Raw genomic sequence first — 24,930 nt, 5'->3', positions numbered from 1 at the left:
TGACCAGAAGCTTATCTGAGCAACCCTCCCAATATCCCAAATGGTGGCAAGGCAGGTTTCCTACAGGTTTTCCTTTACAAAACAGGCTTATCTTCTACCCTATTAGAAGTATCTTGCTACATTAGACTTAAAAGCCATCGGTTCAAGGGTAAACTCAAGATCTATTCATCTGATGAATTTTAACTAACAGCAAATATAAAATGTTACACATCTTAGAAATGCCTCATAAAGAAACAAAACTTAAAGTTCATTTTGAAAATACATTCCTTCAATATTTCAAAAAAATGTGTCAGGTAAGAAAATGTAACTTACCTCTTTACTTTCATTTAAATTTACTAATAAGTTCTCTGGCATAGGTATAAAAACATCTGAAAAAAGAAATAAATATTTCTTTTAAAAAGAATTTAATTGTTAAAGATGCTCCAAACACTTAACACTGATGTAAGTAACCACCCCCAGGGGCGCCTGGGTGGCTCAGTTGGTTAAGCGTCTGCCTTCGGCTCAGGTCAGGATCCCAGGGTCCTGGGATTGAGTCCTGCATCGGGCTCCCTGCTCAGCAGGAAGTCTGCTTCTCCTTCTGTCTGCCGCTTCCCCTGTGTGTGTTCTTTCTCTCTCTCACAAATAAATAAAATCTTTAAAAAAATAAAAATTAACAACCCCCATAATTTAAAGAAAAGCGACCTCCTCTATTAGACATAGCACTATCTACCTATGTTCAAAAAGCCACCAACGGAGCATAGATTTAGGTATTTATTGCCACTTATCTGTTACCATGTAAAACGTAAATAGCCTCCTAACTAGAAAATATTGATCTGTAAGCACTCAGTACAGGTCTGCACAAGTGCTCTGCTTCTTAAGTTAAAGACAACAGTTTAGAATCCTACTTTACATTCTTGCTTATTAGCCCTCAAAACCAGTTAGCTTGGCATTAAAAAAAAAGTTAACTAAGATGACACATAAGAATCCTATGCCTTTACGAAGAAGTAATATAGCCCAACAACAGCTCTGTCATTCAAAAAGCACATACTGTCGCATAAAGAAGGTCCCCACTAGAGCCTATATTTATGGAACTACAAAATCAAGTAAATCAGAAGGTATTGCTAACTGACCACTTCAGATGAGCTCCTCAGGATTCAAATTTATTCTTACTTAGGAATTAAATTATCTTCCTTTAAAAGGAAGCAAACTGTGGGTGGTAGTGAAGGACTACAAGAAGTCTTACTTTCTACATTATGGTACTGTTTTTTGGTTTTTTTTTTTTAAAGGCTCATTATAGGGGCGCCTCGGTGGCACAGTCATTAAGCATCTGCCTTCGGCTCAGGGCGTGATCCCAGGGTCCTGGGACAGAGCCCCACATCAGGCTCCTCTGCTAGGAGCCTGCTTCTTCCTCTCCCACTCCCCTTGCTTGTGTTCCCTCTCTCGCTGGCTGTCTCTGTCAAATAAATAAATAAAATCTTTACAAATAAATAAATAAAGGCTCTTTATAACGTTTGTAAAACAAATACCAAAAAATTATTTGTAACATTATGTATTTACTTTAGCTGTCACCTAAAAATTCTACAGTTGGGGCACCTGGGTGGCTCAGTTGGTCAAGCATCCGCCTTTGGCTCAGGTCATGATCTCTCTGGGTCCTGGGATTGAGCCCCATATCAGGCTTTCTACTCAGCAGGGAGTATGCTTCTCTCTCTCTCTCTCTCTCTTCCCCTCTTTCTTTCCCCTCCCCATCTCTCTCTCTTTCTCAAATAAATAAATCTTTAAAAAAAAATTCTACAGCAGACTGTTTAGATTTTCTTCTCTTTTTGCTTTAAAAATAAAGAACGTTGTGGGGTGCCTGGGTGGCACAGTCTGTTAGGCGTCTGACTCTTGGTTTCCGCTCAGGTCGTGACCTCAAGCCCCATGTTGGGCTCCACGCTTAGCATGAAAGCTGCCTAAGACTCTCTCTCTCCCTCCCTCTCCCTCTGCCCCTCCCCCCCCACATGCTCTCTAGCTCTCTCTCAAATAAATAAATCTTTTAAAAATTAAATTTTAAAAATGTTTAATAGAAGTTTTGTTGAGGGGCGCCTGGGTGGCACAGCGGTTAAGCGTCTGCCTTCGGCTCAGGGCGTGATCCCGGCATTATGGGATCGAGCCCCACATCAGGCTCCTCTGCTATGAGCCTGCTTCTTCCTCTCCCACTCCCCCTGCTTGTGTTCCCTCTCTCGCTGGCTGTCTCTATCTCTGTCAAATAAATAAATAAAATCTTAAAAAAAAAAAAAAAGTTTTGTTGAGATATAATTCACATATCATAGAATTCACCCTTGTAGAAGATAACAATTCAGTAATTTTTTTTAATATATTCATAGAATTGCACAGCCATCACCACTAATTCCAGATCCTTCTCATTATCCCAAAAAGAAACCCCACGTGAATTAACAGTCATTCTTCATGTCCCTGCCAACTCCCAAAGCACTAGGCAACCACCAGTCTGTCTCTGGATTTCCCTATCCTGGACATAACGTATTTTTAAAAATATTTATTTATTTTAGAGAGAGAGCACACATGATAGGGGTGAGTGGTGAGGGGCAGAGGGAGAGGAGGAGTCAGAGAATCCCAAGCAGACTCCATGCCCAGCGTGATCCGAGACGAAACCAACAGTCCAACGCCTAAACGAATCTTCATTTTAGCTCAGAATATGGTCCCAGGGTCATACCTTGGGGTCATGAGATCAAGCCCCATATCACACTCTGCACTCAGTGGGGCGTCTGCTTGGGATTCTTTCTCCCTCGGCCCCTCCTCCCACACCCATCCCCCACACCTCATGTGTGCACACAAACACTTACTCTCTAAAATAAATAGATAACATCTTAAAATAAAAGTAGAGTCATGGAATGAGGTACTTTGTGACTGGCTTCTGACACTCATCACAGTGTTTTCAAGATTCACTCATGTTGCAGTACCTATCAGTACTTTATTCTTTTTTGTTGACAAATAATATTTCATTGTATGGATACACTTTTTGTTTATCCATTCATCAAATAATGGGCATTAGGGTTGTTTCCACTTGTTGGCCATATTTTATGAACATCCATGTGCATATTTTCTTACTTTTCCTTAGTATATACATATTGAATAGAATTGCTGGGTCATATGGTAACTCTATGTTTAACTTTTGGAGCAAGTGGCAGACTGTTTTCCATAGTGGCTGTAAAACTTTCCATTCCAACTAGCAGTGTATAAGAGTTCCAATTTCTCCACTTTCTTGAAAATACTTTACTTGTTACTGTCTTTTTTTTAACCCCCACTATGTGACACCCAGCAAGGGACACTCCATCTATCAGCTTATGTATAAAACTGAGAGGCTGGACCTTATCAGTGAATTCACAATTGGCCCATTCTCAGAATCACCTGTTCAGCGATTTTATTTCATGCAAAGTAAGTATCTGTGTGAACAGGTTAGGGAATGAATGAATAACTTGGCTGGTATGTTGTGAGATTTAAAACAACCAAGACAGAAGGGGGCTCTCCTCAACTACTGCCCTTTAAAGAGATATAGTGAATCCTCACTATTTGTGGATTCTATATTTGCCAATTTGCATACTTACTAGAATTTATTTATTTATTTGACAGAGAGAGAAAGAGAGAACACAAGCAGGGGGAGTGGGTGAGGGAGAAGCAGCCTCCCCTCTGAGCAGGAAGCCCAGTGCAGGATATCCCATCACCCTGGGATCATGACCTGAGCTGAAGGCAGACACCTAACCAAGTGAGCCACCCAGGCGCCTCTACTCACTAAAATTTACTTGTAACCCCAAAATCAATACTCATGCTGCTTCTATGGACATTCATAGACATGCTCAGAGCAGCAAAACAATTTGAGTTTTGGATCTGAGAATATTCTAACTAGTCTCATTGTGGTTTTCATTTGTATTTCCTTGATAACTTATGATATGGAGCATCTTTTCAGTGCTTATCAGCCAACTGTTTATAGAAAATACTGAATACTGTGTATTGAATAGAGAGACAGGTCTCTTCAAATCATTTACCCACTTTTTAATTAAATTGTCTTTTTCTTGTTTTGTTGTAGAAGTTCTTTATATAATTTACATGAACTCTTACATTTTTAAAAAAGATTTTATTTACTGGGGTGCCTGGGTGGCTCAGTTGGTTAAGTGTCTGCCTTCGGCTCAGGTCATGATCTCAGAGACCCAGGATAGAGCCCCACACTGAGCCCCATTCAGTGGGGAATTTGCTTCTCCCTTTGCCCCTCACCCTGCTTGTGCTCTCTCTCTCTTCTCTCTCTCAAATAAATAAAATAAAATAAAAGATTTTATATATTTACTTGACAGAGATAGAGCACAAGCAGGAGGAGAGACAGGGAGAGGGAGAAGCAGGCTCCCTACTGAGCAAGGAGCCCAATGCAGGGCTCAATCCCTGAGCCAAAGGCAGTTCAACTGACTGAACCACCCAGGTACCTCTAGATATAAATTCCTGATCAGATACATGATTTGCAAATATTTTCTCTCGTTCTGTCAGTTGTCTTTTTACATTCTTGATGTGATGCACAAAAGTTTTTAATTTTGGGGGCACCTGGGTGGCTCAGTTGGTTAAGTGGCCAACTCTTGATTTAGGCGCTGTCATGATCTCAGGGTCGTGAAACTGAGCCCCGTGTCGGGCTCCGCGCTCAGTGGAGAGTCAGCTTGAGATTCTCTCCCTGCCCTCTGACCCTCCCCCACTTGTGTGCTCTCTTTTTAAAATAAATACATCTTTTTAAAAAATTATATTTTAATTTTGAAGAAACCAAATGTATCTATTTTCCTTTTTTTTTTTTTTTTAAGTAATCTCTACACCCAACATGGGGCTCAAATTCATGACCCTGAGATCAAGAGTCAGATGCTCCTCAGGGCACCTGCGTGGCTCAGTTGTTAAGCTCCTGCCTTTGGCTCAGGGCGTGATCCCGGGGTCCTGGGATTGAGCTCTGCATCGGGCTCCCTGCTCCACTGGGAGCCTGCTTCTCCCTCTCCCACTCCCCCTGCTTGTGTTCCCTCTCTTGCTCACTGTGTCTCTCTCTGTCAAATAAATAAATAAAATCTTTAAAAAAAAAAAAGTCAGATGCTCCAACAACTGAGCCAGCCAGGTGCAGCTATTTTTTATTTTGCTGTTTGCGCTTTTGGTGTTGTATCTGAGAAATCTCAGCCTAATCCAAGGTCACAGAGATTTACTTCTGCTTTCTTCTAACAGTTTTAATCTCACACTCCAGTCTATGATCCATTTTGAGTTAATTTTTCTTAACTGTGGTAAAGTATACATAATACAGAAAATTTGTCACCTTAACCATTTATTTTTCAGTTTGTTTGTTTATTTTTAAGTAAGCTCTATGCCCAATGTGGGGCTTGAGCCCTAAACACCTCCCCTCTTTATATATATATATATATATATATATATATATTTTTTTTTTTTTTTTTAAGATTTTTAAATCTTTTTTTTTTAAAAAGGCGCTCCCTCTCTCCTTTTCAATATGCTTTAAGGTAAGGGTCCAACTTCATTCTTTTGCATATTTACCTTTCCCAGAACCATTTGTTGAAAAGACTGTCTTCTCCCCATTGAATAGTCTTGGTATCCTTGTCAAAAACCAGTTCAGCACAGGGATGCATGGGTGGCTCAGTCAGTTAAGCGTCCAACTCTTGATTTCAGCTCAGGTCATGATCTCAGGGTTGTGGGATCGAGCCCCATGTCAGGCCCCACACTAGGCGTGGAGACTGCTTGAGATTCTCTCTCTCCCCCTCTGCACTCCCCACCCCTGGACTTATGCCTGCACTCTTCCTCCCTCCCTCTTAAAAAAAAAAAAAATCAGGGGCCCCTGGATGGCTCAGTCAGTTAAGCAACCAACCCTTCGACTCAGGTCATGATCCCGGGGTCCTGGGATTGAGCCCCACGTTGCACTCTCTGTTCAGTGGGGAGCCTGCTTCTCCCTCTCCCTCCTGCTCTGCCTACTTGTGCTCTGTCAAATAAATAAATAAAATCTTTAAAAAAAAAATCAGTTCAGCATATATGTGAGGGTTCATTCCTGGGCCCTCTATTCTATTCCATTACTCTTCTATGTCTCTCTTCAAATACTTTTTGAATGAATGAATGAGAAGGGAAAAAGAAACCTACATTTAATCTGAGTTTGAACATTAACTTGTTTTTGTTGCCTCAAAATTCACTTTACCTCCATTACTGTTTTCTCTTCTGTAAAAATGAGGGATTAATAAAGAACTCTTACAATTCCAATACGCTCATGATTTTATACTCAAGGTCTTTTTCCTCAATATAGTAGTCATATATACACCATACATATATACATAATGTCAAATATAACTCCTAAGGCATTTCAATAATTTTAAGTATATATTATATACCTTCAATATCTGAAATGATTAGCATCTGAGGTTGAGAGAGACCTTCTTGAAGACTATAGAAGTGGATTGTACTATCAAATGTAATGAAGCCAATTTTCGTCCTAGTGTTGCCAGGAAGCCTACAAACAAATTCAGAAAAGTATTGCATCAAGTTTTTCCATATACATACATATATAAAAATACCTGCGAAGAGTTAACATATAAAGAACTACTCCTGTATTATGGAAATTATCCCCAAATAAATGCTTAATCTGCCCAATGTTTAATTAGCATGAAAACAGACCCTACTCGAAGTGAAAACATTATGCATAAACCAATCAACAAGACACTGCAATAATACAGCAATCCAAAACTCACTACACCTATATAAAGTTACATAAATCACATGGGAAGTGGTATATAAAAAAATACTTGAAAGTATATACAAACCTTTTCATGTTGTTATAGTGAACTTTGTAGATGATTTTAATTTAACAAAAACAGCTCAAAAAATTACCATTTAGCAACTCTAAAATACAATATATGTGTGTATAAGTATGTTTGAGCCCAACATAGGGCTTGAACTTACGACCCTGAGATCAACAGCTGAGCTGAGATCAAGAGTTGGACACTTAACCAACTGAGCCACCCATGTGCCCCTAAAATATAAAATAAATTAAGGTACTGCACATCTTTTAAAAAGTTTACCCAAATCTCTTCTTACATTGTTCAACTTAAGAGCAGCAAAAGTATTTGTCTTAAAGAACTTAAATATGTGGACCTACAGTTTCTTAAGGAGAGAGACTAGTTTTCATTTTTGTTGTTCATTAAAATACAAATGCTGGCAAGAACAAGGAGGATCCTTTCTCCGAGGTGAGGGACTTAGCCCATTTCTGATAAGATCTGGTCCTTCACATTCTTCCATACCACACAAGAGCACTATATTTCATTACACTGAAAAGTCATACTAGCTTTTATAAGTTATACTAAGTATCTAAGAACCATTTAAAGTACAGATATTTTAAGAGACTTAATAGATACGAAAACTCAATGCAACATGTACACACTGTTTGGATTCTTATTTCAACAAACCTACATTAAAGACATTTCTGACACACCAAAACCAAAAATTGAACCAGGTATAAAATCATATTATGGAATTACTGCTAATTTTGTTTGGCGTGAGACCTGTATCTTAGGGTTAAAAATGACTGCAATTATTTATAGGTAAGAAGATATGCTGACTGAGATTTGAGTGAAAATACTCAAGGGGAAAACAAGTGTTTGTGTATGGGAGGAATTAGATGAAACAAGAACAGATGAACACTAAAAATGTTGAAATTGAGGGATGGGTACTCGGAAGTTCCTACATTCTTTCTACTTACTCCATATTTGAAATTTTTCCATAATGAAAAGTTAAAATAAATTTATGTTTCTCAGAGAGAGTGAGGCCTGAAACTAAGAAACCAATTTAAATGGACATTTAGAACATAATTATATATAGCATTTTTTGTATTTTGAAACTACTTACTCGTTTTGCAAACACTACCAGTTTCAAATTCAAGCTGAATTAAGATACTTACAAATCCAGATTGTCCAACAAACTCTGGCAAACTGAATTCAAGTATCCAGTTTCAACTGCATTGTGAGATACATCAAATACAAAGAGGTACACTGGAGGTTGAGGTGGTCGTAACTGAAGAAAAGACATTAAAGACATTTAACAGGATTAAATCTAAACCTACCATCTGTCCAATCCACCGAAAACATAACAATAAACATTATTTACAGATTAAATGGAGACTACTAATAAATAATAATGGGTTAAGAAAATAATATAGAAATAATAGGAGTTTTAAAAATATGCAAAACTATATTATATTGTTTTCAGATGCAAAGTTAGAAAAAGAAAAATGAAGATGTGATTGCCCTAAGTCAGAACAGTTTTTCTCTAGGACAAGGAGAGAAAACATAGTCAGAGGGCTTCTGGGAGTACTGGCAGTCTTCAATTTCTGACGGGCATGGTGCTAACACAGGCGTTTATAATTATTTGGTAACTTACACATTTATGTTTTATAGACTTTTCCATATGCACACTATATTTCACAATTTAGGGAAATTACAATTGTGAAAGTGACAAATCAAGTTAGCCTGAGCTGGTTCCTTAACCAACGCATTTTAGTCAAGATCCATAAAAATGTACAACTATATTTTATAATTCCAAACTCAAAGATTTGCCCTCAATTCAATAAAAAGCATCAAATAACCATGTTGAGAACTGGGCATGTAGTGTACTAATTTTTTTTTTTTTTGAGTGTACTAACTTTTATATTTTTTGCATAGACCACTTGCCAAATTCATAGCATCTGTCACCAAAGAGATAAGCAAAGAAGGAGCAAAACATCTCACAACAGGCAAGTTTACAGATTTAAAGGAAGTCAGTTTTGCAAAACCTGGAAGATAAAAGACACCCCAGGAGGCCAATACAAAAGAACAAATGCTACTTCTGATTTTTTGGCTTTAATTTAACAAAGAGACAGCTACACTAGGGAAAACTATTACCTACCATTTAAGTGTCACAAAACTGTTTTCTACACTGAACTTTTCTGAGGTGAAAAGAAAATGAACCCTCATAATTTCTATTTCCCATTGCTGCCCAGAAAGAAATTACCCCACAAAAACATGAAAAGGTAAAATAAAATATAAAAAGTTGATGTTAAGTCTTATCTTCATATTCCCTTTATTTAGAGGCAATTACGGCACGGTGAAAGAGTAACCAAATCAAAAGGCACAGACTTTTATGCAAGGTCTCCCACTTACTTAAAAGATATTTGGCAAGTCACTTAACCTAAGTCTGTTTTCACATCTGTAAAACAGGATTAACAGCATTCACCTAGCTTAATTCAGACAGTTGTTTGTGATGATCAAAAATATTTAAGTGCTTTGTAAAATGTAAAGTGCTAATGAAATGTTAGGCATAATTATTATTTTAAAAATGCAAGACCTCAGATACTCATACAAGGGTGTAATAGTACTTGCAAGAGAATGTTTATCACAGCATTATTAGAAGAAGAAAACTGGAATGTGACTTAAAAGTAAATATGATCCTGGTATTACAATGCAAATTTCTGGATTGATGCACAAGAAACATAGGTGAAATTTTACATATACTTTTACTTTTCAGATTTACCCTTACATACTAATTAACTACATTTATAATGAACAAGTTTAACTTATAAAATTTAAAAACATAAAATTTTGTTAAAGGATGCTACAATGTTTTATTTAAAGCGTAGAGTTAAATAAATACGCTACATAAAAAATGAAAGCTTACCATGTATTCTGAAGGAGCCATAAACTCAATAGTAGCATTTTGAACTTCAGGTCTTCTGTGAGGTTCTCCGTAGACTCTAGTCAAAGGGTTGTACATGAATTCCTCAGGAACTATAAGTCAACAACATACAATGATAAAATGAAAGGATTAAGTTTGATATATCTTGCATTTAGCTGTTTTCTAATTTTGAGGATTTATAGATAAGCCAATATAGACTAAATATTGAAGAATAAATATACTTTGTTTGAGTTCAAGTTTTCCCACACTCAATGGCACTAAGTATGTCTTGCTTTTACAGCCACAATCACAGTGATTTTACTCTTCCTACTTTCTAATATACTCTTTGTCTTAATTCTTGCTGAAGTGCTTTCCCTAAAACAGCTTGAAAGGACGATAAAAATTCATTAAATACCAATTATTATCTTAAATGTGAGACTAAATTTTGTCTTAAATTTCATTATGGTACACAAATATTAACATTTGCCACAAAATGTACAGACTCTGGCTGCCCCTATAAAGCTATGGTAAAAATACTTTACAAGCTAAAGCTAAAAGCCTAATCGTTCAGTGACTTCCATTAATTAATGAGGCCTTTATGGAACATCAGCTACCCACCACTTGTAATACACTAGTGCTCAAAGAGTATTTTCTAAATTATCATTGCACCTGTCTTCCTATTAACTGTTTAGAAATTCAAAATCCTGGGGCGCCTGGGTGGCTCAGTCGTTAAGCGTCTGCCTTCGGCTCAGGGCGTGATCCTGGCATTCTGGGATCGAGCCCCAGATCAGGCTCCTCTGCTGGGGCCTGCTTCTTCCTCTCCCTCTCCCCCTGCTTGTGTTCCCTCTCACGCTGGCTGGCTCTCTCTCTCTTTCAAATAAATAAATAAAATCTTAAAAAAAAAAAAAAAAAGAAATTCAAAATCCTCCATATGTTAAAGAGTAAGCCATAGTTCATGAAATGGTCTGGGCTGCATACTAAAGCGACTTCTACCTTTATTATAATTTTGTTTCACATACTGAAGCATATATACATAAGATTTTGAAGGCATACAAAACACTATACGTACATTTTCTAAATTATTAGAGTAAAAATTATGTTCTTACTCCATGCTCACTCTACTTGTAAAAAAAACGTTAAGAATGGTTTTTAAAAATCTCTTAAATTCTCTATTTCCCAATGCTTGATGAAATTTCCTTTCAAACACAGACCCAGTTTTCTTTTTTTTTTTTTTAATTTTTTTAAGTAAGCTCTATGTTCAACGTGGGGCTTGAACTCACTAACCCCAAAATAAGAGTCACATGCTCCACCGACTGAGGCAGCCAGGCACCCAGAGACCTAAGTTTCAATGTGGATATCAGCATACCCTTTTTCTTCTCTAATCCTAATAAAGTGCTATCGGTTAGATAATATGCCTTAAACATAGACTGTAGGCAGCTTCTGAAAGATCTCCTCTTCCTCAATTACTGAAAAAAACTACATTCAACTAACCTTCTAGCACTGCCCACCTCCCTTCATACAGCAGTGAATGAAGCTAATGGCAGCTATTCTGTGGACTTATTTTCTTTCACCCTAGAGAAAAGGCATGGGACAATTTCTAAATAAAAATATTTCTTAAATTATAGGCTTAAATAATACCATGAAATATGCCATTTATTATATACCCAATATAATAAATGTAAAAAAGTGGTATCAGAGAATATCTTTGTTCAAAAAGTATGTATTTATACACACACACACACACACACACAAACATACATATGTGTATGTATCTATAAATGTATAGAAAGAAGTTAACAGAAGTTATCTCTGAGAGGAAGGATTACAGGTTAAGACAGGGTTTCTTTTTTTTTAATTTCACATTTGTATTATCTGCTTTCCCTACAACATAAACTGAAATTTGTAAATGTTTTTAAAAAAACATACCATCATTGACTCGGTAACATAAGTTACACTTCCATCTCCTTTGATCCAGAAAGCTGACAAAAGGGTTGATATATGTCCTGCAGGAGCGGCATCTCACAATTGTACTGGAGGTAACCACGGGCAATTGCTAAAAAAAAAAGAATTTTTTAAAGGCAGTGATCATCACTTCTAAAGGCCAAATACTAAACCATACCTTTCAAGTAACTTCCAGGATACTATAATTTTGGAGAAAAAAACCAAGGGTAAAAAGATGTGTCCAAACTGTCACACAAAGAAATTACGTAGCTAAAATGTATTGATTTTAAAAACTACTATTTTTCTTCAGAACTATTCTCATTAAATCCTGCCTTTGAGAAAGTATTTATTTTCTCATTAAACATTTATATTATAAAACCAACATGGTAAATATCCAATGTAATTTTGAGATGGATGGTAAAATAAGGATCAACACTCTAAGACCAATGAAATGACTGAGTAAATTATTAGGAATTTTCTTCATGTTCCATTAGGAGGCTTACTAAGTTCTCATTAAAGAACTGTCATAAAGTAAGGTAAGGGTAAATTATATCTAAGTATTCAATTAAACTTTGCAATTATGCTCCTTTTTAAAGTTTATCATACATATTAGAAGTTCTAGTCTTAATATAAATTTGTTTTGGGATAGTCACTTATGTACTGAACCTCTCAAGGGTATGTCAAGGTTCCAGAGCCTTACGACAAAAGTGGAAGGTCTTCTTTGTTTTTCCCCTTTGAGCAGAAGAAACAGTTTCTTTCTAAAGCAACAAACTTACTCCAAGAATGGCAGAACTGGGAGACTGGGTACATTATTTCAAACAGGCAAATAATTTATAACTTTTTTAAGATTTTATTTATTTATTTGACAGAGAGAGAGAGACATCCAGTGAGAGAGGGAACACAAGCAGGGGGAGTGGGAGAGGAAGAAGCAGGCTCCCAGCAGAGGAGCCTGACATGGGGCTCGATTCCAGAACGCCGGGATCACGCCCTGAGCCGAAGGCAGACGCTTAAGGACTGAGCCACCCAGGCGCCCCAATTTATAACTTTTTAAAATAGCATGGTTCATTTATTTATTTTCTTTCAGTATCTCTTGAATTTTTCAAAAATAGGCTGATTTAATCTCATTTTGAAGTGTTTGGTAATAAAAGTGATGGCTGAATTACAAAGGAACCTGTCAATGGTCAAATTCCTAAAGATAGCGCAGATAAATTCTACATGTGATTCTTGCACTACTGTAGAAAATTCCTCACCACCAAGATAATTTTCCATTAGACATTTACTTTCATTAGTGAAACATACCACTAGGTCTTTGAAAGGATGAAGCAGCAGTCCCAAAGGAAGTTTGGCTTTATTCAGTAAGGCCTGAGTCTGAGGAATGCTCGTCAGCGTACATCGAAATAACCTATATCAAAGTAAAAACCATGTATCATAAAAAAAGAATCATGTGTCTGTTGTTGCTATGATTATTTTTGGACAAAAAGAAGATGTGAAAGGTAGACATTTTAACAGTGGATCAAATTACAAAGAAACTTTTCAATAGACCCTCTCAAATTTTATCTCCTTAAATATTTAAGTTCTATTCAGAAAAAGAGGCTGGACAGTTACAACCCAGTATTATATAACTAAAATACAGTCTTTTCTTGGCTTGGCTTGTGCATAGGACAGTCCAGACTAACAAATGACTTATTTTTCTTTATATAAATCTAGATTACATTGGAATTAAAAGGTGACGACACAAATGTACAAATGCAAGTTTAAGTTTATTAATGAAAAGATCAGTTCTGTTGAAGGTTCTAAAAAGACCATTTGAAAATAACAAAATTCAATTTATCAGAAAGTCGTCACCACATATATTTAAACTAATGATCCATTTTAAGGGACAAAAGAGTTTTTATGTTTATTATGAAAAGTAATTTAAAATGAGAGCAAATAAAGGATTATGTAGAATCAAATCCCCATACACTGGACTTTAAAAAAAATAATGTATTCACCACAATGATAATGAGTGTCATAGTCCCATTACAGCTGATAAGAGCAGTCATCGCTTAGAAGTTACAACCCTATTTTTTGAGTTAAAATATTTCAAATATCAAGTAAGCAATTAACAAAGTTCTTTTTCCTGCATGCAAAACTATTTTCATAAATTAATGTTTGTACTGCTTGTTCATAATACATGAAGCTCCAAAAAAAAAATCCAAAACTTTTAGAATAGGGGCGCCTGGGTAGCGCAGTCATTAGGCGGCTGCCTTCGGCTCAGGGTGATCCCAGGGTCCTGGGATCGAGCCCCACATCAGGCTCCTCTGCTGGAAGCCTGCTTCTTTCTCTCCCACTCCCCCTGCTCATGTTCCCTCTCCCGCTGGCTGTCTCTCTCTGTCAAATAAATAAATAAAATCTTTAAAAAAAAAAAACTTTTAGAATAAAATGTCATTCTTAGTAAGAAACACTATTTGAAGTCTTACTCTGGGTTACAATTGAGTTTCTGGATATCTTCATGCAAATTTGGAACAGGAGGCTGCAAAGGTGTTGCTGGAAGCATGTTTCTTTCTTGAAGAAGATTGATAACTCTTAGCCCCTCTGGATGTAGACTTAATCCACTCATACTTGCAGTTAAATGATTAGCACCTAAGGGAGTCTAAACATACATAATTTCAAAGTAAGTAGCCTTTAAAGTGTTTTCATTTGAAAACAGTATGTAAGGACTTGGTTAATTTTGCTCTAATTAACAAAACTAATCTGGATTTCCTGGTCAATTTTTTCAGTTCTGGGGATATATAATAAAACAAGTCTTACGGACTATCCATTATTTTAATTGGTTAAAAGTATTCATTACACCTTCCTAAAACTTTTATGTCTACACAGTTTAAATCAAGAGATGGAAAACTGGTTAAAAAAAAAAGTTACCTGAGTAAAGCCCTGTGGCCCACTTGAGTAATTCAGGGAAGAGGGTGGCATTCCAGTTGTACTAGGTGGTGCTGTGTTCTGATAACCAGGTGGTAAGGAGGGATATGAATACCCAACACTTCGGCTCATTGTGGGATTCTTGTTAGTATGCTGTGGTGTTGCTAGAAACAAGGTAACTTTTAAGTTCTATTTTATACTCCAGAATACTTTAAATAAATACATATATCCATTTAATTATGCCTCTAAAATCCTTTGGGTAATTTAATACTTTCATTTATCAAATTTGCAAAATAAACACTACCAACAAAGTAATAGCAATGATTAAAATCTAGTTAATGTAGACTATAACCAGAAACACATAAAAATAAGTTTGTATGAAAAAAAAATTAGCTTGGTATGGTTAATTTACTTTTATTTCATTTACTAAACTTTACACTCAGACTAAAATTCTAATTCAAAACGTCAATGAAAGCATATTAATGTTCAACTGATTTAATATATTTTTTAATTGATAAAAATACTCTATAGTCAGAACATAATAATAAAGCCCATGATCCCAATTCTGAAAGAAAAAAAAAAATCTAAAGGAAAAGAGATAAAAAATGCTACCATGAGGTATTGCTGTGTATATAGATGAGTATGAAGTTTTCTTCACTGTTTCCTATAACGAACACATACTAAAACAAAACAAAAACACACACACAAAAAAACAAAAAATAACAACTTTCATAGCATCTCACCCAAGAAGCCACCGCCTTCAATTTCATCATAACTATTGTGAACCACCATAGATCCATTATTGGTATTTGATGTAATACCTAAAAAGGAAGTTTATTAATAATATTTGAACTAGAACAATTATTACAATTTCTGAAAAATTTGAATGCTAATGTCTAAAATTTAAGATAACTTTCCAAATACTTTAACCCCAGGAAAAATGCAAATGTTGAAATAAAATTTTCAAATAATGCACATTTTTAAATTTACTAAATACATAAAAGTTTTTAAAAATTTTACAAACTTCTAAAATGGATGGTCCTTTGTGCAGTTTAAAATTATATACTATATGAAAGATTTCAGCAGTTGAGAGCAGCATTAAAAACCTCTAAAGAGCAGTACATACTGAAAAAAAAGTCACCAAAGTGAATACTAAAGAGAAAATAAATTATGAGGATAAAAATACTTTTTTTTTTTTTCAAAATAAGGAACAGAGTGGAATCTAGAATTAATTTGAAGGTGATATAAGTTAATGGAATGATTGCTTTATTCCAGGGAACAGGCCCTAAAATAAAATAAAAATCTTAACTTGCTTTCCCTCCAATTTAAAGAATTAAAGATAAATGCCAGGGACATCTGCTATGAAGAATTAAAATCTATTTCTAGGTACCTCTACTATTTATGAGCTCTAAGTCAGGGATAGAAGAAACTAAAATTAGTGAATAGCATCAACCTCTAGCTTCTAAGTACAATGATGCTAACTTTAATAGTCATTTTTAACACCATACAGGTTAGTTTAATAGTTGATAAATCAGTTAATTTCTTTCCAGTTCTCAAGACCACCATGACTTTAAACAAGAACTGATATAGAAAACCTCAGTAAAACTGTTTGTAAAAGTAGGGGCGCCTGGGTGGCACAGCGGTTAAGCGTCTGCCTTCGGCTCAGGGCGTAATCCTGGCGTTATGGGATCGAGCCCCACATCAGGCTCCTCCGCTATGAGTCTGCTTCTTCCTCTCCCGCTCCCCCTGCTTGTGTTCCCTCTCTCACTGGCTTTCTCTATCCTGTCGAATAAATAAATAAAATCTTTAATAAAAAAAAAAAAAAAGTTTGTAAAAGTAAACAAAAACATTGGGCATATTTTTAGTTGGTTAAAAATGCAAATTATTTATTGTAGCTTGATTTTCAAAGTTATAACGTGGCAAATAGTGGGACATTATCATTTTGTTACTCATTTTAACACCATTCTTTTCAAACTATTCACAGGTTATATAATACTAAATATAATACTAAAAAATATAATACTAAATAAGTATAATACTATATCATACTAAAAAAGGAAATGCTAGAAGAAAAAACAAAAATATTGATTGTATTCAATAGTAGGATATGGACAGTGGATTTTTCCTTCCTGTTTTCCTATTTCCACATTTTGCTGCATTGGTTAGGTTATTGCTAAAATCAATTTCTTACTTGACAAAATATACTGTTTAAACTAATAAACTTATATTTTAAAGTTATATCTGAAGACAATGCTTTAAAACATTTTATTGTTTATATACAACTTCAAAATGCTTGCATATTTTACTTTTTATTTAGGTTGATAAATATTTGTTAACATTTACAATAATAGCAGAACATGGAAAAGAGACAACATATTAAAAGGACAGTTCTAACACCATGCCCAGAAAAGCAGAAATTCTCCTCTTACCTTCCTCTGCCAAAAGGCACCTAACTTTAGAGCCATGATTGTTAAAATCTGCCCAGCAACAAAAAAAGTTAACAGCAGTAGCTTCCAAATGCGAGGCCCAATACAGGGTAGCAGAATTCCAAGGAGCTTTTTTTAAACTCTAAATGCCTGAAGGCCTTCCTAAACTGAAACAACTAAATTTTCTGGAAAAAATATTATCCGAATGCAAGGAATTCAAGTAAAATTCATCCTTCAACCCCGGGTCAAAACTTTAGGATCTGACTTGGTTTTGCCTTGCTTACCTTCTTGGCTGACAGCTGAATTAAATGAGGGCTGGGGCACAGCTCTAGGTGATGACTTCTGAGGAGTGAGTGCCCTCACTGGAGGTGGTCCTCCAGTTGGAGGGGGCCCAAGAGGAGCTCCTGGTTGGAAAGTGGCAGGCAGAGGTGGGTTCACTAAAGGGGGTGCAGAACCTATAGAAACATCAGTTTTTCACAAGTCACTTAAGAACTAAGAAAAAGGACAAAACAGTCCTTTACCAAATATGAGTAACTTCCAAATTTACATTTTTAGTTAAAATCACTAAGAAATTACCAGAAATATGTTACCTGCTCAGGTTTCTGACTTTTTAATTTATATGCATGCTTTATACATTTACAAGTCTCTTTTCCATGCTTCTTATTTGTCAATTATTAAAGCAGCATCAAATCACCTATAAGGTACATACAATGAATGACCTGTTTATTGGTTAATTTTTATTAACTGGTCACAGAGGTTCAACAAGGCCATGTCAAATATTCTAATAGAAATTAACATGAATAAATGTTATTAATGGTCTATTAATATAGTCCATTCAATTAACATTAATTAGGTTGACAGCTTTCTAAATTACAAACTAGGGGCGCCTGGGTGGCTCAGTCAGTTGAGTGACCAACTCTTGGTTTTGTCTTGGGTCATAATCTCAGGGTCGTGGAATCAAGCCCCACATGGGGTTCTGTGATGAGCTTTGGAGCCTGCTTAAGGTTCTCTCTCTCTTCCTCTGTCCCACTCCCCTGCTCACCAATGCTCTCTCAAAAAAAAAAAAAAGGGAAGGAGGGAGGGAGGAATGGAGGAAGGAAACAAAGAAAACAAAAGAACATTCCCTAGGCTTAAAAATCAGGAAAGGACACAGAGTTAATGTATATACTTTATTAAAACACCGATATCTGAGAAGTTGAACACTACCCATCAAACTAAACTAAGAATGACATGGTAACTGTCCTTGTATCTCTCAATATCTTGCTGCCTTGTTTTCACCAATTTTCTATCAGGACAGTAACATCTGATGACTGTGAAAACATTATCAGTTACTTTTGGGGAAATTCCTCTCTGTGATATCAAAAGTTCCAGGGGCGCCTGGGTGGCTCAGGGTGTGATCCTGGCATTCTGGGATCGAGCCCCGCATCAGGCTCCTCCACTGGGAGCCTGCTTCATCCTCTACCACCCCCCCTGCTTGTTTTCTCTCTCTTGCTGCCTGTCTCTCTCTCTCTCTCTGTCAAATAAATAAAATCTTAAAAAAAAAAAAAAGTTCCAAAACCCATAACCACCTGCTCATTCTCATTTGACAAAGTATTTTATCTACTATAATACTACTGATAAATATGTGATTTAATTTTTCATTCTAGAACTTTTTTTAATCCTCCGAATTTGTAAGTGAAATAGATAATAAATGAATTTTACTTATATTCTACCTGCATTTGTAAAACCTTGTGATTTTTATAAGGGAATAAAGATACCCAGGTATGAAAATTTTCAATGCTTCTTCAATACTGTTCAACTCTCCAGGGCCAAAATGAAAAATGATCGTTATTTCTGAACCTTATAGCTCCCAACAAGACAAATCACTGCCCTGTTGACAACTGAAGATAAAGATTACTGCCATTTAACTCCCTTATCAAGGAAGCACTGACACATACCCATGGCAATACAGACAAGTCAAAAGAACAAAAGGACAAGGTACACTACCAACTCAGCATGAGCAAGATTATATGATACATCTGGCCACAAAGGTGTAACAACCTAACGTTTAACAAAATACAAGTAAGCTTACAGAGATTCACAAGTTTAAGAAAAAAAAAATTGAAACCACAACATGCTACATTTCATAAAGTAGACATTTTTTCAAGCTGAATAATTTTTTCTTTTTTAAGTAGGCTACAAGCCCAGTGTGAAGCCTAACAGAGCTTGAATTCATGACCCTGAGATCAAGACTTGAGCTGAGACCAAGAGTCAGATGCTTAAGTGAATGAGCCACCCAGGTGCCCCTCAAGTTGAATAATTCTTATTTGTAACATTAATAGCTAGAGTTTTAGAACCTGCCCTCTGAGATCCCTAAAGCAAATGTAAGGATGTTAAAAGATGGCTTATTAGGAAAAAAAAGTCAGATCTGGCTCCTGGGTGGCTCAGTCAGTTAAGTGTCTGCCTTTGGCTCAGGTCCTGATCCCAGGGTCCTGGGATAGAGCCCCCCACCAGGCTCTCTGCTCAGCGGGGAGTCTGCTTCTCCCTCTGACCCCTCCCCCACAGCTCATGCTTCCATGCTCTCTCTGAAATAAATAAAATCTTTAAAAAAAAAAAAGGGGAAAAAGTCAGAGAAATTTAATACATGGACTCAAAACTTAGTATAACCTAGATACAGTTTTGAGATCAGATAATCAGGCACCTACTACCAATGAAGAGTTAAAAAAAATGAAGGTAAAAAAGAGGAATTTATTTAGAGGTATCTAAGAAAAAAACAGAGTAGTCATATATCTATTTAAGGTTCATTTTCTTAGTTTATGTATCTTTCTTCCCCTTCTTTTATGAGAAACTTTGTAAGTTTTGTCACTTACTTATGTCTCTTTCACCACATATGTGGTATAGCCCTCTACCCAAGGGCTTGTGACAGCCAAAAAAATTTCAGATTATTGATGAGGTGCTTTTTAATGAGAAGCTACACCTACTCTTAAATAGCTTTTAAACAGCAGCTTTTCCCAAACTATTTTCTTATGGCTTTGGGCAAAGTATTCAAGCCTTATTTCTTATCTATAAAAGAGACTATTGTGAAGATTAAATAAGATACCACATATAAAAGTTTGGCAAAGTGCTGGAAAATAAAAACATTCAATAACTGTTACCTATAATTACCAATAATGAGGTGAAAATTCATTAATTTCAGGTGACTGATGCCCACTCATGGTGCCAAATGAAAAAGAATAAAAGTAACCACATGGATCTCAATTTTACAATTGCAGATCAGAAGATTTCTACAAAGAAACCAAATTTCTAGAAGCAACTTTAACCTTTATAGGCCGTAATGCAAAATGTATTCACCAGACACAATAACTGATCAGAAGCTAAGAAAAATAGTTTCAGCAGTTGAAATATATGTAGTATACAGAAATACATATACAAGGTAACTATTGATACTATTACTTCATTTGGAAGCTTTTACTAGTTCATTTCCTTGAGGATGTAGGCTGAACAGAATCAACCTGCAGATCTCAATACAGAATTTTAAATGCTTTTCCAAGTAACGCTATTAATTTTGTTAAGTGTAAAAGACACTAATTTTAAGAGCTAAATAGGAACAGTGAAATGGTTAAAGGAACTTACTTGTAAACCAGATACAACCAAAGTTTGATATACAAACTGATGTACAAAATCCACACAATCCCAATCAAATCCCAGGTGCCTTCTTTGCAAAAATTGACAAGCTAATCCTAAAATTTTTATGGAAATGCCAAGGGACCCAGAAGAGCCACAACAAACTTGATAAAGAAAAACAAAGTTGGAGGGGCACCTAGGTGGATCAGTCTGTTAAGCACCTGACTTCAGCTCAGGTCATGATCTCAGGGCTCTGGGATGGAGCCCTGCGTGGGGCTCCCTGCTCGTGGGGAGTCTGCTTCTCCCTCTCCCTTTGCCCCTCCCCCCTGCTCATGCTCTCTCTGTCTCTCTCTCAAGTAAGTAAATAAGATCTTTAAAAAAAAAAAAAAAAGAAAGAAAGAAAGAAAAAAAAAGTTGGAGGAGTCATACTTCCCAAATTCAAGGCTTACTACAAACCTACAAACCTACAATAATCAAGTTGTTTGGTACTGGTATAAAGATAAAGATCAATAGAAAAGAATTCAGAGTCCAGCAATAAACCCTTATATTTATGATCAATTGATTTTCAATAAGGGTGCCAACACCATTCAATGAAAGAAAGAACAGTCTTTCCATCAAATAGTCCTGGGACAAATGTATATCCACACGCACAAGAATGAAGTTGAACCCCTACCTCAAACTATACACAAAAATTAACTCCAAGTTGGTCAAAAACCTAAATATGAGAGCTAAAACTATAAAACTCTTACAAGAAAAGATAAATATAAATCTCTGCCCACTGCTTTCTGACTGCAGTTCTGCTAATAACACTCCTCACTACAAAAGTTATTGGCTGTTCTGACCTGCCCCTCCGGGATCCTACAGTTTCTGGGGACCAAAACTGCCGAAGCCATAACAAAAAGATAACCCAAGCCTCAGATCAAGACCAAAAAGAGACCATAGGGATTGAGCTTCTTAAAATGGAACCCAGTTAATAAAAGTAATGGCAAGTCCTTAAGGAAGTGGTTCTGCATGCATACCTGGATGCCCTGAAATATCATGGGTGACTCAAAGAAACACAGAGGATACCTTCAAAGGAAAGAAGCAAACCCGTGATTTTAAGGTTAGAGAAGTAACTTATTTAAGGATTTAAAGATTAACAATGATTTAGAAAACGAACAGTCCTCCATTTGGTTTTAAGTCTTGAAATACTAATTAGAACATCTAAACAGGCAAAATTTTCCCATTTCTACACAGTAAGCACTCCTATTAAGAACTCTACCTGATTTTATGAAGTTGTTTTGAAGTGAAGGATCTCCAGAAGAAACATATTGATGACTTGTCAAATTTGTATTCCCAGATACAGTTGGTTGGGATGATGCACGAGGACAATTGTTTGTCTGTGATCCTGTGGATGGATAGTTATATTGCCAATTCAAAGGCGTCTGTACGTTGGCTCCAGGAAGAAAGCTACCAGAAGGCATTGGTGTAGCAGCTGGGTTCTGAGAAGTAGGTAGTGGCATTCGGGGAACAGGACCACTGTGAAGTGAAGGTGTCACTGGATTAGAAGCCACAGGTGGTCTATAAAGAGTCTGCCCAGGTCCCTGATAATTACTTAATGGAGAAGCAGTCTGAGAACCACCATAATTAGACTGTCCAGAGACTGGATTCAATGTTTTTGCTGGTATTAGATGAGAGTAGGATCCCGGAAGCTGAGAATTGTATCCTTGGTTCACTGACACTTGTGAAGACATCAGTGCATTTTGGACAGGACCTTCCAATAAGAGGAGGAAAAATTAGTCTTGCAAACAAAGCAATAAAAATACTTTAAGAAATACAGTAAAACACATGGTACTCTTACAATTCAACAATAAAAAGACAAATAACCCAATTTAAAAATAAAGAAAAGATTCAGACATTCAAATATATTTCCAAAGAGATATACAAATGGTCAATAAGCACATGCAAAAACACTAAACATTATTAATCATTAGAGAAATGCAAATCAAAACCACAGTGAGATGGCACTCACAGCAAGTAGGATGACTAAAATGAAAAAGTCGGTAAACATTTTAGTGTTAACAAGAATGTGGAGAAACTGGAACCCTCACACATTGCTAATAGAAGTGTAAAATGGTGCAACTACAGTGGAAAACAGCTTGGCAGTTCCTCAAAGTATTAAGCATAGTTATCATATAATCCAGCAATTCCACTCTTACCCTACACAAAAACACATGCACAAACGTTCATAACATCATTATTCATAATTGCCAAAACGTACAAACAACCCAAATGTCCATCAACTGATGAAGAGATAAACAAAAGGGCATATCTATACGATGGGATATTATTTGGTCATAAAAAGGAATGAAATATTGATGACATTTTACAACACAGATAAACCTTGAAAACATTATACTGAGTGGAAGATGCTAGTTACAAAAGAGCATACATTGTATGATTCATTTATATAAAATGTCCAGAACAGCAAAATCCACAGACACAGAGGTAGATCTGTGGTTGCAGGGGCTGGAAGGAGGAGAAAATGGGGAGTAACTGCCAATGGGGATAGGGTTTCTTTGAGGGATTATAAAAATATTATAAAAGTGATAGTAGTGATGGTTACAAAACTCTGTGAATACACTAAAATCACTGAATTGTACATTTTAAAGCTGTTATAAAAAAATCCCTAGAACTACCACTTCTATTCAGGAATATACTGTTATTCCTGTTGCTAAAATGAGACAATAAAAGGAAACAGATAAATACTTTTTTAAAAGGTTTTATTTATTTGAGAGCAAGCAAGTACAAGTACAAGCACAAGCCAGGGGGAGGGGTAGAGGAAGAAGGAGAAGCAGACTCCCCACTGAGCAAGAGCCATGCAGGGCTCAAGCCCAGGACCCTGAGATCATGACCTGAGCCAAAGGCAAATGCTTAACTGAGCCAGCCGGGCGACCCAAGATAAATATTTTTTAAAAGATAGCACTGGATGGCTCAGTCAGTAGAGTGTGCAACTTTTTTTTTTTAAGATTTTATTTATTTATCTGAGAGAGAGGGAGAGAAAGAGAGAGGGAGAACAAGGAGGAGCAGAGGGAGAGGGACAAACAGATTCTGTGCTGAGCTTGGAGCCATAACTGGGGCCCGATCTCATGACTCTGAGATCAAGACCCGAACGGAAATCAAGAGTTGGACGCTTAACCAACTGAGACACCCAGGAGCCCCAGGCCCTCTTTAAATATTTATAATGAAGACCCTCATCTTTGAGTTTAATAAATGCATATGGTAAAGTCACTGTCAACTGACATCAGTTACTCCATTTAATGGCCAAAGATCTTCATAAACAAGCTATTCAATTTCCTACTCCTTTTCCTCTCTGCTCAGCTCCAGTCCCACCCACCTGAATGTTTCTTCAACAAGCTTAAATATGCTCCTACCATAGGGTTCTTCACTTTTTACTCTGCCAAGAATGCTCTTCCTCCAGATAATCTCACTCAATGTCTTTACTCAGGTCTCTCTTCAAATAATCTCAAAGAAGCACTACATGAACACTGTAATTCAAATAGCACGTCTCTCATTCTCTTCACCTCTGACCCTGCTTTATTTTTCTTTCTAGTGTTAAAATGACACTATGTTATTTATTTATAGTCTCTCCACCTCACTGTAACATATGGTCCATGAAGATAGGAACTTTATTTGTAGAAATATGAGAATCAACTGTAATAAAAGCTAGTTTCAAATGCTACAGTATTCACCTGATGGGATCCCTTAAAGGTAAAAAAAAATATTCCATGATACGGCACCATGTTGGATATTCTTAAAAGCAAGACTTTTAAATAAACTAAGGACGCCTGGGTAGCTCAGTCGGTTAAGCAGTCCACTCCTGATTTCAGCTCAGGTCATGACCCCAGGTCATGAGGACAACCCCCACATGGCGCTCCACACTGAGCGTGGAGCCTGCTTAAGATTTTCTCTCTCTCCTTCTGCTCCTCCCCTCGCTCGCACTCTAAAGAAATCAATAAATAAAATCTAAATAAATAAATAAGCTAAATAGCAAAGCAGTCCCTTTCCTGAAAAATTCAGTCCTACAAGACATGGGGGTGGGGAGGAAGTGTAAGCTTCCACATCAGAGGGAAGCTGGAATAGAATGAGAGGGCGGCAGCAGCAGCAGTGGGAGAATGGTTACACGCAGGAGAACTGATCAAATAAATACATACAGGATAATGGAAGCAAGACTTCTCACTCTCTGAGAAGGGAATCATAAATATGGAAAGGGGAAAACTAGAAAGAACCTAACGATGGCGGATCTGCATTGGAAGTTACAACTGAAACTCATGGATTTCAATATATGTATCAATAGGTAGTTTCCCTAATTCTGTCTGCTGAGACTGGTAGCAGAGAC

The 24,930-nt window shown here is 36.5% G+C and overlaps 1 protein-coding gene across 1 annotated transcript in view; it reads right to left on the bottom strand.

Annotated features, from left to right (window-relative positions):
* SEC24A (SEC24 homolog A, COPII coat complex component) overlaps positions 1–24,930 on the bottom strand; it is a 61,650-nt gene that overhangs the window by 19,200 nt on the left and 17,520 nt on the right. The window contains exons 2-12 of the mRNA XM_026508012.4: positions 21,814–22,305; positions 17,234–17,404; positions 15,267–15,344; positions 14,527–14,687; positions 14,085–14,257; positions 12,925–13,027; positions 11,611–11,737; positions 9,688–9,797; positions 7,937–8,049; positions 6,375–6,493; positions 313–368 (exon numbers count right to left, since the gene is read on the bottom strand). Coding sequence (XP_026363797.1) covers positions 313–368; positions 6,375–6,493; positions 7,937–8,049; positions 9,688–9,797; positions 11,611–11,737; positions 12,925–13,027; positions 14,085–14,257; positions 14,527–14,687; positions 15,267–15,344; positions 17,234–17,404; positions 21,814–22,305 — 1,703 coding nt within the window. The remainder of the gene's footprint in view (positions 1–312; positions 369–6,374; positions 6,494–7,936; positions 8,050–9,687; positions 9,798–11,610; positions 11,738–12,924; positions 13,028–14,084; positions 14,258–14,526; positions 14,688–15,266; positions 15,345–17,233; positions 17,405–21,813; positions 22,306–24,930) is intronic.

This window comes from Ursus arctos, unplaced genomic scaffold (genome assembly GCF_023065955.2).
Source record: "Ursus arctos isolate Adak ecotype North America unplaced genomic scaffold, UrsArc2.0 scaffold_5, whole genome shotgun sequence".
Lineage (NCBI taxonomy): Eukaryota > Metazoa > Chordata > Mammalia > Carnivora > Ursidae > Ursus > Ursus arctos.
This window is presented reverse-complemented; position numbering and strand designations above follow the sequence as displayed.